Source organism: Drosophila subobscura, chromosome J (assembly GCF_008121235.1).
Source record: "Drosophila subobscura isolate 14011-0131.10 chromosome J, UCBerk_Dsub_1.0, whole genome shotgun sequence".
In the NCBI taxonomy this organism is placed as follows: Eukaryota; Metazoa; Arthropoda; class Insecta; order Diptera; family Drosophilidae; genus Drosophila; species Drosophila subobscura.
This window is the reverse complement of record NC_048532.1, coordinates 15060092-15071990: the sequence shown is the minus strand read 5'-3', so window position 1 is coordinate 15071990 and position 11899 is coordinate 15060092. Positions and strand designations below refer to the sequence as shown.

The 11899-nt window shown below is 48.0% G+C and overlaps 3 protein-coding genes across 5 annotated transcripts; 1 reads left to right on the top strand and 2 right to left on the bottom strand.

Annotated features, from left to right (window-relative positions):
- The first annotated feature begins 10 nt into the window (after window positions 1-10).
- On the top strand, window positions 11-3153 carry LOC117893953 (RING finger protein 10). The gene is made up of 4 exons (XM_034800745.1): window positions 11-665; window positions 785-2305; window positions 2364-2518; window positions 2577-3153. Exons 1-4 carry the CDS (start codon window positions 590-592, stop codon window positions 2964-2966), a joined length of 2142 nt encoding a protein of 713 aa, XP_034656636.1. The 5' UTR covers window positions 11-589; the 3' UTR covers window positions 2967-3153.
- Window positions 3154-3243: 90 nt separating this feature from the next.
- On the bottom strand, window positions 3244-4720 carry LOC117893957 (choline-phosphate cytidylyltransferase A-like). The gene is made up of 3 exons (XM_034800751.1): window positions 4407-4720; window positions 4021-4344; window positions 3244-3961 (listed from the first exon to the last, which is right to left on the bottom strand). The coding sequence occupies exons 1-3, from the start codon at window positions 4596-4598 to the stop codon at window positions 3245-3247; spliced, it is 1233 nt and encodes a 410-aa protein (XP_034656642.1). The 5' UTR covers window positions 4599-4720; the 3' UTR covers window position 3244.
- A 785-nt stretch (window positions 4721-5505) lies between these two features.
- Window positions 5506-11421, bottom strand: LOC117893955 (choline-phosphate cytidylyltransferase A). Of its 3 annotated transcripts, XM_034800749.1 has the most exons (5): window positions 11240-11421; window positions 7271-7915; window positions 6883-7206; window positions 6139-6819; window positions 5506-6099 (listed from the first exon to the last, which is right to left on the bottom strand). In XM_034800749.1, exons 2-5 carry the CDS (start codon window positions 7790-7792, stop codon window positions 6040-6042), a joined length of 1587 nt encoding a protein of 528 aa, XP_034656640.1. In that variant the 5' UTR covers window positions 7793-7915; window positions 11240-11421; the 3' UTR covers window positions 5506-6039. The 3 variants fall into 3 exon arrangements, with proteins under 3 accessions (XP_034656640.1, XP_034656638.1, XP_034656639.1); XM_034800747.1 differs by having other exon boundaries at window positions 5506-6819; window positions 11240-11420; XM_034800748.1 differs by lacking the exon at window positions 11240-11421 and adding an exon at window positions 8192-8210 and having other exon boundaries at window positions 5506-6819.
- Between the last annotated feature and the right edge of the window lie 478 nt (window positions 11422-11899).

Sequence of the window (11899 nt, the reverse complement as noted above, 5' to 3'; positions counted from 1 at the left end):
CATCCCTGCGGATGCTGCTGCTTTTTCCAGACCAAAGGTTTTTTGGTTTTTCCATCAAAATTTGTTGATTTAAAAACGACAAAAACTAAATCCCCAACCAGTTGTGGCATTAGAGTGTAAAGGTGCATTAATTTGCCAGTGAAATATAAAGTGAATCAAATTCTCAGCTCTGAAAAAAGAAATCGCAATCGTCACACCTTTTCGTCTGCCCACACACCAATACCAGCAGAGTACCCAAGGCAAAGACCAATACAACTGCAAGAAAAAGCAACAAACACAAGTGAACTAATCGGACGATCGAAAGTCTACGACTGCGAGTGCCAAGGTACTTTTAAGTACTTTTCAATCGACTTACGCTCTGTGCATTTCTGCGTGAAAGTAGCATAGCATTTGGAAATATTACGCAAGTACTATTTCTGGTTATATCTGTTGAATAATCATGGCTCAGTAAACATGAATCCTCAACGAGAATACTTTGCCCAACGCACTCCGTGTGGAGACAAAAGCAAGACGCAATTTTCTGCCGATTGGCAGGTATCTAATACTATCGCCCCCACTTCCCCCAATTCCTCTTACTTCTACGAGCAAAATGGACAACAACAACAAGAAGCAACAACATGCCAGAACGAGCAAATCGTCTGGTGAAACCCAACGCAAGTCCAGTGGTGAGTAAAGAACGGGATATGTCGATATCTAATGAGAGAGATGGCTATCTAGCCATCATGTGTGTTGTCTCTCTTGCCTATTTACCAAACAACCTGTCCATGTATTCTCTCCCAAACAGAATTGCATGCCAACACCAAACAGCGCAATAGCCGCAGACGCGAGCAGCTTCCAACGCCTCGCAACGACCAGCAACAGCAGCAGCCGAGGAATCCCAAACAGCAGCAACAACCTGCTAAACTTCGTCCCAATGTGGACAAGCGTCCGAGGGCGCGAGGCAGCGGCGGCAGTGCTGCTGGCTACTATGGCCCCACCGACGGAGCTTACGATGGCCCTGAATCCGGGCATCAAGACGGGGCTTACGGCGGCACCGGACTAGCAGCCACCATTGGCGGCTACCCGCGTAGCGACTTTGACTATGAACTAAACTCTGTCTATGCGCAGGGCAGCAAGAAGCAGAATCTGAACCATCTGCTCAACTTTCATTGTGTGCCGCGCGATGCGTCTGACACTGGAAATGGTCACGGACGCGGCGTCGGTAACCATTACCATCATCACAATGCTGGGCGCAAGCCTCGCTACAACAAGGAGCAGTTCCTGCAGGCCAACTTTCAGTTTGTCATTCGCTCGGGCGCCAAGGCTCAGGTGAATGGCTCGCCGGACACTTTGATCGACTGGAACTTCATTGAGCAAATCAACATCCAGACCACGGAGGAACCGCAGTGCCCCATCTGTCTGTATCCGCCGGTGGCTGCCAAGCTCACGCGCTGCGGTCATGCCTACTGCTGGCCCTGCCTCTTGCACTATCTCTCGCTGAGCGACAAGACCTGGCGCAAGTGTCCCATCTGCTACGATGCCATACACGCTGGCGATCTGAAGAGCTGCACCATCGAACAGCAGCACGAGATGAATGTGGGCGATCGCATAACCTTCCAGCTGATGCGTCGTCGCAAGGGCTGCATGTACATCGAGCGTCACGGCGTTGGGGTAGGACTAGGAGAATTCATCGAACGTTTTCCCCTGCTCAGTGCCGGGGATGAGGCCAAGCGATACTCAAAGTTTCTGATCGCCAAGCGTGCGGATGTGGCGGCCATCATTGAAAGAGAGCGACGCGAACTGTTGGCCGAGTCGGATGTATCCTGTCCGGAGGATATATTCACCCAGCAGGCACTGCTAATGCTGAACGAGCGCCTCGAGAAGCTGGGCCTCAAAGAGGATGAGGAGTCGCCGCTGGAGGAGCAACCACCACCGTCACCAGCAGCCCTCAGTGTGGAGAGCGAAACTAAAATTGATATTGACAAACCGGACGATGCCTCCATTTCATCGGGCGAGGCTTCCAGCAGCATTGGCAGCGCCCACAGTGGCAGCAAATATTATTACTTCTACCAGTCGAACGATGGACAAAACATCTACTTGCATCCCCTGAATGTGAAGATGCTGCAGGCCTGCTATGGCACGCTGGATCAGGGTCCACTGCTGATTGAGTCGCAGATTCTGCAGAAGGAGCAGCACTCCATGGACGAGGAGCATCGCAGGAAGTTCACTTGTTTGGGCCACCTGCCCCTCACTTGTCAGTTTTCTGTTGTGGAAGTGGAACTCCAGCCACCAGTCGTCTCTGGGGGCATACTCAAGTTGTTTAAGGGTAAGTCCTCACTGCTTGGTGGCTTAACTCAAGATTTAACATGTTCTCTCACCCCCAGAGGATATTTTGCAACGCAGGAAGGAGCGTCAGCGTCGCGATCGCGAGGAACGCAAGCGGGAGCAGCACATCAACGAGATCAACGATCGTCAAATGGGCAAACTGATTGCCAGTGCAGCAAACCTGAATCTTGAGTCCTCTCAAGAATTTCCCACTGTAAGATTGAATTTTATTTACCTTTCTTATTTGCTTCATCGTTTGTTTTGCCTCGCAGTGTGGCTTTGAGGAGGCCTTGCCATCGCCCAGCGGTGCAGCGCCAATGATCATCAGGCAGGAGAGTCATGCAGCCAGCCCCAAGCAAGAGCTGTGGCCCACCATCGGCAGTGGCTCGCCAGTCAGCAGCAGCGGTGGCGGAGGCGCCATGGCATCTGTGGGTGCCTGGGGCCGCTCAGCTCCTCCTCCAGCCCCAAGGGCCATGCCAACGATGAGGAGCGATGACGACCAAGATCAGCGTTCGGTGGGCCACTGGGGTCTGGGTGAGCTGCTTGTCGGGGCTTTGGATCAGCAGAAGCAGCAGCAGCCGCGTGGTGGCAAGCCCAGCAAGAAGGCCAAGGCCAAGAAAATGGTTCCACTGTTTGCCATGGGCATGAACAGAGCTCCATGAGAGATGCTTAAATAAGCGAAAGAAATTAATGTGCGACGCTTTTCTGTTACTGAATACTTCAACGTTATTTCAAATCAACGATTGATATTTGAACTATAATTTAATCCAACATTTTATCCATACTAAGCATATGCATAACCATTTAAATCTAATCCAATAAAAGCAGCAAGCATACACGTACTAGAAATCGAGTGTAGAAATAATGTCGATAGCCCCTGGTTAACATTTCTCATTATATTTCTCATTCACAGCAGGCCGACTGTCGCACAAAGTGAACTTTAAACATTTTTAGGCTTCAATAAATCGTATCCCTGTGGTGGGGTTCTCGTGGAACCCATTTCTACTTGTGGGTAGCTGCTGGAACGGTTCAGATTGGCCAGCTGCACCGCAGCAGAGCCATGCCTGCGTGGAGCAATGCCACTGTCACTCTCGGCCGCCGAATGGGTCTCTTCATACTCGTCGTTGGAATCGCTGCCGTCCGGGGAATGCATTGTCGCTGGATCGTCGATATTAATTGATGCTGTGGAACTCCAGGCGCTCATTATTTTGCCCTTTGACTCGTTCCAGAACGAGTGCAGACGATCACTGCCGAAGGCCTGTAGGAATGCATCGATAAACTCGCGCGACTTTTCCTCCCACTTGGCAATGATGTCGACTTTGACACGCTTGCCACGATCCTTCAGTTCATCCATTTTATTCTGCAGCCGGAATTTCTTCTCGGAGAGAAAGGAAACGTTCAGCTCCTTGGCGGAATATCCGCGTGCCAGATTGCGGCGCACATAGACATCGTAGTCCTTGACGATGCGAGCCACAACGTCCGAGGTGGACACACCCTCAGTGCGTTCGGTGGCCACAAACATGCCGCGAGCCTTGAGCGGAGCATAAATATCATCACAGCCACCAGCACCGTATGGAATGTCATCGTGTGCCACAAAATCTATTTTGTGTTCAGTGAGAAAATCATCGGTGAGTGTCCACGGTGCATTCGGAACAACCTGTGAGGACAGAGGAGAGATTTAAAGTCTTCTTCGTTGTAGCCTTTTTTGGAACGCACCTCATCCACGTAGCGGCAATGGCGCACTGCCTCGTAGCGCTCAAATCCATTCATCACAGTGCGCCCCTTCATTTTCAGTGTCAGCTCATCGTTGCACACTCCCACTATTAAATAGACATTGGGAAAGATATTCTTGGCCTGCATCAGCTGCCTGGCATGGCCCTGATGGAACAGGTCGTAGATGCCATCAGCATAGACGCGCACTCGACGCTTCGACTGTCCGGAGTTTGCCATCTCGTAGGTGATGCGCTGAGTGTAATCACAGCCATTTAGCTCCTCCAAGGCCTGCTCATCGTTGGCAAAGGGACACGGCTTGCAATAGGGCTAGAAAGCGTATAAAAATGATTGGAAAATGGTTACCTTTGGGTGCTCGCTCTCGCGCTTACAAATTTGTCAAAGTTCATGTCGTATAGGGGCAACGTCGGGAATGGCGACTGAAAGAAGAACGGCGACTCAGAATCCGTCGAGTCCACATCCGCCAGCAATTTATCCATCTGGAACTCATAGGAAGGCGTCGAACGTCCAGATCCATGCTCCGATGACGATGGAGAGGCTTCCTCCTCGATCAGTTTATCCATTATTTTGTTATATTTTCTTTTTCTATGAGAAATGTAACTATGCAGAACTGCAGCGAACTGGAACTGCTCGTGATGCTTCCAAATGGGTGACTGATTATATAAAATAGTTTATTTTCCACACAGAAAATGCTCGGCACACTCTGATGAGGATTGCCAGAGCGTCGGCTCCAGGTTCCGAGTGCTGTGTGTTGCCCACAAATTGCGCAGCGCCTATCAAAATTAATTGGCGGCGAAGCCAATTGAGGCTCAGGAGGCAGGCACACGACTGGAGACCCATTCTTAGGGTCTGTGTCGTCTACAAAGATCTCTGTCATCTCGCTCAATTGCCATAAATTGAGGCGCAAACAAATAGGAAGTGGCTCGGTCGCCTGACTAGTGGCACGGGGTACATATCTGACGATATATATTTATGGGCATATGTATATAGATAAATCACAAAGCCATTAAACAAATCAGTGAACCAGAAGACCAATCAAAGACTTTTGTTTCATCAGCGTTCGGCATCAATAGAGCGGCCATTCGTAAAGATTTTCATAATTATATGAAGGCGGGGAATGAATACAATACTATAAAGAGTCGGAAGCGATAGGTGTACAGAGATACAACCAATATAGACACAGTTAAAACTAATATTGAATTTGTACATGAAGTATTCAAATTACCAAAACCATAAGATTTTCTTTAACATTGTCCACTTGCAAGATTTCAGGGACTCGTCCGGGTCTAAATATACCCTCAAAAATGAGATATATATAATTTTTTGTGTTGCAAAGTTTTTCTTTCGATTCAAGGTTTTATTTTCAAAAAATATTTAACAAAGCATTTGCAATAATTCCGATATTGCCATGTGGTTGCATCATGTTACTATTTTTTGTGTGTGTTTTGAATGCGTTTTGTTTTGGTGTTCTCTATGATGTTGGTGTTCTTTCTTTGTGGTTTAACTTATAATTAGAGTGTATGCGAAATAATTTAATATAAATATTTCTAGATATTTCCGGTATCTCCTACTGTTCTTCGCTACTGCTTGCTGCTCGCTCAATCTCTGTCGCTGAGTTGCTTAATACAAAAATGAGTCTTTTCCGCATTGGACTGTCTTTTTCCAACAATGTAAGCCCCATATACATTTTGCGAGTCGCGGGATTTGGGAATTGGTGAATGGGTGTGTGTATCGTGCTGTGCGCCTTCACTCCATTTGGCTTAAATTAGCTAAAGGATCTGATGGGTAGTGGGTATAATGGGTTGAGAGTGAGGAGGAATAGCCGAGAGTGATAGCGAGTGAAATCTAAAGACTAATTGGATTACAGATACCATTTAGAGCTAGGTGTAAGTAGAGGTTGCTGCTGGATGAGCCTGCGAGGAGGGACGTTTTCCCTCTCGGTTCCCATTTAGAGATGGGAAGAGAGAGGGCGAAAAAGTTCAGGCTAGTTCCGAAAATCTAAAATCATTCGCCTCTATTGGCAGAGCGTCGCTCAAACTCCACTTCCTGCTCCACGGCCTCTGTCTGATCATCCGTCTGATCATTATCATTATCATCATCATCCTCATCGTCATCGTCCTCGTAGGTGGCCTGGTAGCTGCGACGTGCCAGGGCGGGTCGCTTCTTATGCTTGCCAATGAAGGAACTACAGTTCGCTCCACTGAAGTCCGCCGCCAGCTCCAAATACTCATCGCTGGACTCTGTTTCATCATCGTCGCCCTCGAGTTCGTCGCCATTGACCGATCCCGAGGGACTGCCGGGCGGACTCAGGGCCTGTATCAGCTTTCCCTTTGACTCGTTCCACAGATGGTTCAGACGCTCGCGTCCAAAGAGCAGCAGAAACGTGTCGATAAACTCGCGCGACTTCTCCTCCCACTTGGTGATGATGTCGCCCTTCACTTTGGTCAGCTCCCGCTTGCCCCGTGACTTCAGTTCGTCCATTTTATTCTGCAGACGGAACTTCTTTTCGGAGAGAAAGGAGACGTTCAGCTCCTTGGCGGAGTAGCCGCGTGCCAGATTCCGGCGCACATATAAATCGTAGTCCTTTACGATGCGGGCCACAATGTCCGAGGTGGACACGCCCTCAGTGCGTTCGGTGGCCACAAACATGCCGCGAGCCTTCAGTGGCCCGTAGATATCGTCCATGCCTTGGGTTCCATAGGGAATGTCGTCATGGGCAACGAAATCTATTTTGTTATCCGCAATAAACGAATCGGACAGTGTCCAGGGAGCATTCTGAACAATCTGCGTGGCGAAAAGGGTTGGGTTAGCAAGGGCTGAATCGACCCGCTTGCGCTGAGCACTCACCTCATCCACATAACGACAATGACGCACACCCTCGTACCGCTCAAAGCCATTCATCACAGTGCGTCCCTTCATGCGATGCGTTAGCTCGTCGTTGCACACTCCGACAATCAGATAGACGTTGGGAAAGATGTTCTTGGCCTGCATCAGCTGCCTGGCATGGCCCTGATGAAACAGATCGTAGATGCCATCGGCATAGACGCGCACCCGACGATTCGTCTGGCCGGATCGGGCCATTTGGTAGGTTATACGATGGTTATAGTCGCAGCGATCACGCTCCACCATGGCCTCCTCGTCGCAGGAAAATGGGGCCGGCTTGCAAATGGTCTAGAGAAAGAAAGAACATGTTAATTATGACTGCGATTCCATCGTCCATCGTCCCACTGCTTACCGCAAAGTCAGATGTGCCGCTAAAGGACTGCTGCGATGTGGATGCAGCTATGACCGGAGGCGCCTGTGGCTGTGGCACGTATTTACGCTTCACGCCGCTGAGATAATCCGCTGTGGACGTAGCGGCGGGCAGGGTGTCCTCGGCGGCGGCAGCCTCACCGTCATCGTCCGGTTCGCACTGTGAGATGGTGCGCGTGCAGTCCCTGAGTGTGGTGGCTGAGGCGGTGGGCTCTGTGGCGCCATCCACGACAACACTCTCGAGCTGGCCATTGGACTTGGCTTTGGCGGGCGATCGAGGACTGGGACTTGTGCGCTGATCTTTGGCATCCACCACAATGGTGGTGGGCGACGTTGATGGTGAGGTGGAGACAGAGGCAGAGGCGGGCATGGCGATGGCCGTCTCGTAGGTTCGTTTCCGCGTGGTCAGTGTCGAGGTGATCAGGGGCGTGGCCGGCGGGGAGGTAGGTGCCTGTGATGTGTTAATTGTGTTGTTGGTGTTGGCGAGTATCGATGAGGTGGCCATCGCAGCGAATGTTGTGGAGCGGCAGTTTTAAACGATTTCTCTAAAAACACTTGTGGGTGGATCGGAGGAGGCGTTAACAGTTCTCTGTTGTGGGCGTGGAGTAGGAGATTCACGTGCGTCCAACTAAAAACAGAAGGTGAGAAGCGGTTAAAAGTCATTCAGGTAATTTGTTCTGCTGGCAGAACAACACGTGACATCGCATTTCTCCCGTTGCTGCGCAATTGTGGCGGTAGCGGCACCGTACACCATGGCCGAATCAATTTATTTTTAATTGCCAAACCGAATGATTTCGATTTGCCACGCGCGCATCGAACCACTGAAATTCCTCAGAAATCAGCAGCAACAGAAATAAATCACAACTAAGGAAGGAACAACCACAAACGCATTATTGGCACGTACACTCAACAACCAGGCGGGGCAAAGAAGAAACGGCAACTAAAACAACGGCACTGTGAAAGCGCAGCAGCCGCTCGGGTGGGTGATAGGGAGAGGGAGATGGAACTAGTTCCGCCATTAGCGCATTAGCTGCACTTCATTGCTGCTGCTGCTGCTGCTGCTGCAATCTTTCATTTTACATAAACAAATCGAAATGGAAAGATTCGAATGTGAGTCAGACAAGGCAGACACGATGACCCATTCCAATCGCGGTGCCTGGACGACTCTCTCTCCGCTCTCATTAGTCAGCTGTTCGCTGCGTGCTCAAAATTAATTTCGGCCATCCGATGATAAATTATTTAAATGGTAAGGCTACTATCTCTTATTGGCCCCCAACATGCACACAGCTATGAGAATGTAAACTTTGTGTGAGCGAGCCCCTCGAATACAGCTCACCTTCTTATTAATATACCTTGGAGCCGTCAAAAGTTTTTCTCACACTCATGTTTATTCAACATAAAGAGACATACCTTACATATACATGCATACTTTTATCTATTGCCGCTTACGTCTGAATATTTCTTTGGCATTGAGGTGATCTTATTACGTCAGAGGTAGTACCGAGCCGTGTAGTAGTATTCCATTCTTATCTGTAAACCAACAGTCCGTTTGATGATAACCACAAAATCCACAAGAGACCCCAAATGGCAGTTTCTTGGAAACGTACTTTTGCCCGCTCAAGGTCTGCCTTTGGCTCTGACTCACCTGGAACCGGCTTTGCGACAGTACAGTTCAAGTTCAACTCTTCGCTTTGGAGACAGAGAGAAAGAAGAGCAAGAGAGAGATCAGTCCTCGCTGTGCTCTGATGTAAGCTTTATTTTAACCATCGAAAAATACGAGCATGTACAAACATGTTAATTCTGTTGCCAGGCAAAAAGAAAAGTGCGGGGCAATCTTCAGCTGTGATCAACGTCACAAGGCAGAGTCGGTGCGCCGTAAGTAAAGTGAATCAAACGTAAACAAACGCAAAAGAGAGAAAGCGATGAGTGTGCGTGCTAAAGTGAGTGGGCCCACAAGAGTGTGTTTAGGTGGGTGGATGTTTGAATGTGTTTGACCAGTAAAAACGATTTGCAAATTGACAGGCGGTGGTGTGCACTAAAATAATCGAGCGATAAGATTGTTACTGTTATTCTTAACTTATCTGGAAACGGGACTTCCGCTGCACTCGCAATGGGGGAGGACAAATGGGTCCGATACGAACACGATAAATGGAATTTAGCGGAAACCGTCCATTTGTTTCTATAGACACATGCTGTTTGATAAGAATCGCTAACACCACCCAAACCAAAACCCCCCTCCCAAGTCGACAGTCGTTCAGCCGGATCTGGCAAGTGAGGCAAAAATTCGAGAGAAACCAAAGTTCATTATCATCACGCGCTCTCCAGCTAGGGCTCAGGTTAAGCCCCCCATCTCCCTACGTGGCATACTAACAGGCCAAAGAACTCTGGGGAATCTGAGAGAACAGCGAAAAAATGGTTAGTTGGCATTTTGTTGGAGTTTGCCTCTTGCCTGCTCATTCGCATTGGCCAAAAACAAAAGGTTGAAAGTACAGTTCCAGCGAGTTGAACCTTCCCTCCCCCTCCCTCCTTCTACTGCTACTCTATTGCGATCTCTACGCGCTTCGAGTGTTTTTCCCCCATTGATGATAAGCCCCCACTCATCACTCGACTATGTATAGAATGAACATGGATTGTATATATTAATATATTTGCATTGATAACCTTCGGCTGGGTGGTAGGCTTTATTATCAATGACATGATGAGTAGGTACTCCAAAAAAGATTGGTTGACGTCAACTGTGATTTGGATGCTGCTCGAAGTACGGTACGTGAGAATGTGGGGGAAATATCCACAGGAAATGGGAACGTTAAGTTTGCACGTTTGTCCAAAATTTAAACTGTACGTTCAGTAATGCTTTGATAATTATTTTTCATATCGGTGCTCCCTGGCATGTCCATAGATAATCTTATCAAACATTTTAATTGCACAATTCTCTCTTTACACTTTGATTCATAAAGCACACACACACACACATACACATGCCGTTTCTCATTCGTAGACGCATTCCCTCTCTCTCTCTATCAACGTAAAAGCTTCTTCTACGCATGATATACAAATTTCATTGAGTAGAGCTGAAACAGCTGACTGATTGTGCGTGTGATCACCCCCAATCGCTCTCTTTCTTTCCTTCCTTCTCTCTGTTATGTTTTATACACGGCACTTACACACATACACACGCACACCCGCGACCCAGTGGTGTTTCCACGGTAAAACATAATCGTCGCTTGGGAAAGTGGAGCACGAGCACAGTGTTTGGCAGCCATGACTAATGCTTGCCCCATTCTTTCGCAACTGTGCAAAATGGTAAGGTTTATTATTAACCCCCATTATGATGGTGGTGTGGTGATGATGCCACTGCCACCAGGGGAAATCGTACGATCGCAGTACAAAGTTCGGTGAGTGGTGAATGGTGGTGACGCGTCAGCGTGATGTGTTGCATGGGAAGGCACGGAAAAAAGGGGGGCAGACGTTGCAGGCTACCAAAAAGTCATACGACCGACAAAGCAGCGCCGCCGCCAGTGGTGGCGGTGTATTTTCCTCAAGAGTGACGTGGCGGGTAGGGTCATGTTGGCAGTGGCGTCGTATTGCCGGCCGCGAAACAAAATCGATAAGCGTCAGCAGCAGCTGTTCGGGGAGGGGGAATACACAGAGAAACGTCTGGGGCGAGACGATTATGTAAACAAGCCTTGAAGGCTGTGGCGGGTGCACGATCCAAATCAAATCGCAGACGCACATTTCGCAGAAACCAAGAATAATCTCCCAACGAGCTGACAATTGGTGCGGAAAGAGCGAAGAAAGCGAGAGAGGGAGAGGCCGAGAGAGTGAAATCGCTCACGTCACAGGAGCATGCAAGAACATGTCGTCAGCACAGTTTAAATATTTTTCTGGTAACATATTTTTCTCATTCTCGTGTCCAATCCAATCAACGAAAGGTTTCACTCACTAAACTTACTTTCATCCAAATTGAAACGTTGATTTTGTGTATTTGTTTGGCCAAAAATCGATTTGCGCTCTGATTTTCTGTCGAAACCCGGCTGGAATGACGCACCACTTATTTGTTGCACCGCTATGTTACGTGTAGCACTTAATAACTATTACTAGTTTATTTATTAGAGCACCCGCAGTTGTTATTGTTAATGCCGCGCAGCGAAGTGCGCGTTGCTGACCAGTGTGACCGCGGAACTATCTACCGCACACTCTAAAATATACCGAAATATACCCTTGCATTTTCAAAATATACTGTAAATATACCGTAGTATTAAATCCGATTACCCGCTTTTGATGTTCTATTTGATATTACTAGCTAATTAGGAGTCTCCCCGCTAAAACTATAATTTTATCCGATTTATCAATCGGTTCTCCACAAGATTGGCTAGTTTTCACGACTTTCCTTTATTGGTTTGTTAACAAAATAAGGATCAAACTAACAAGGTTAACAAGATTTTGACTGTCTTTCCAGAGTTACAGCATTGTAATACAAGAAAAAAATAATTATTTAAGTAATTTGATGTCTTCCTATTCAAATTATTGAGTTACTTTGTAAATTTGTAATAATTGGTTTTATGAAATATAGTTATTGTTTTTTGGCATTCACAATTTCTCGAACAGTCAG

Excerpts from the sequence above, each read along its gene's own strand:
- LOC117893953 (XM_034800745.1), top strand. The coding sequence starts at position 590 with ATGGACAACAACAACAAGAAGCAACAACATGCCAGAACGAGCAAATCG. Across the intron at positions 2,306-2,363 it reads CATACTCAAGTTGTTTAAGG|AGGATATTTTGCAACGCAGG; the intron begins GTAAGTCCTCAC and ends TCTCACCCCCAG. Across the intron at positions 2,519-2,576 it reads CCTCTCAAGAATTTCCCACT|TGTGGCTTTGAGGAGGCCTT; the intron begins GTAAGATTGAAT and ends TTTGCCTCGCAG.
- LOC117893957 (XM_034800751.1), bottom strand. The coding sequence starts at position 4,598 with ATGGATAAACTGATCGAGGAGGAAGCCTCTCCATCGTCATCGGAGCAT. Across the intron at positions 4,345-4,406 it reads ACATGAACTTTGACAAATTT|CCCTATTGCAAGCCGTGTCC; the intron begins GTAAGCGCGAGA and ends TACGCTTTCTAG. Across the intron at positions 3,962-4,020 it reads ATTGCCGCTACGTGGATGAG|GTTGTTCCGAATGCACCGTG; the intron begins GTGCGTTCCAAA and ends CTGTCCTCACAG.
- LOC117893955 (XM_034800747.1), bottom strand. The coding sequence starts at position 7,792 with ATGGCCACCTCATCGATACTCGCCAACACCAACAACACAATTAACACA. Across the intron at positions 7,207-7,270 it reads GCGGCACATCTGACTTTGCG|ACCATTTGCAAGCCGGCCCC; the intron begins GTAAGCAGTGGG and ends TTCTTTCTCTAG. Across the intron at positions 6,820-6,882 it reads ATTGTCGTTATGTGGATGAG|ATTGTTCAGAATGCTCCCTG; the intron begins GTGAGTGCTCAG and ends TTCGCCACGCAG.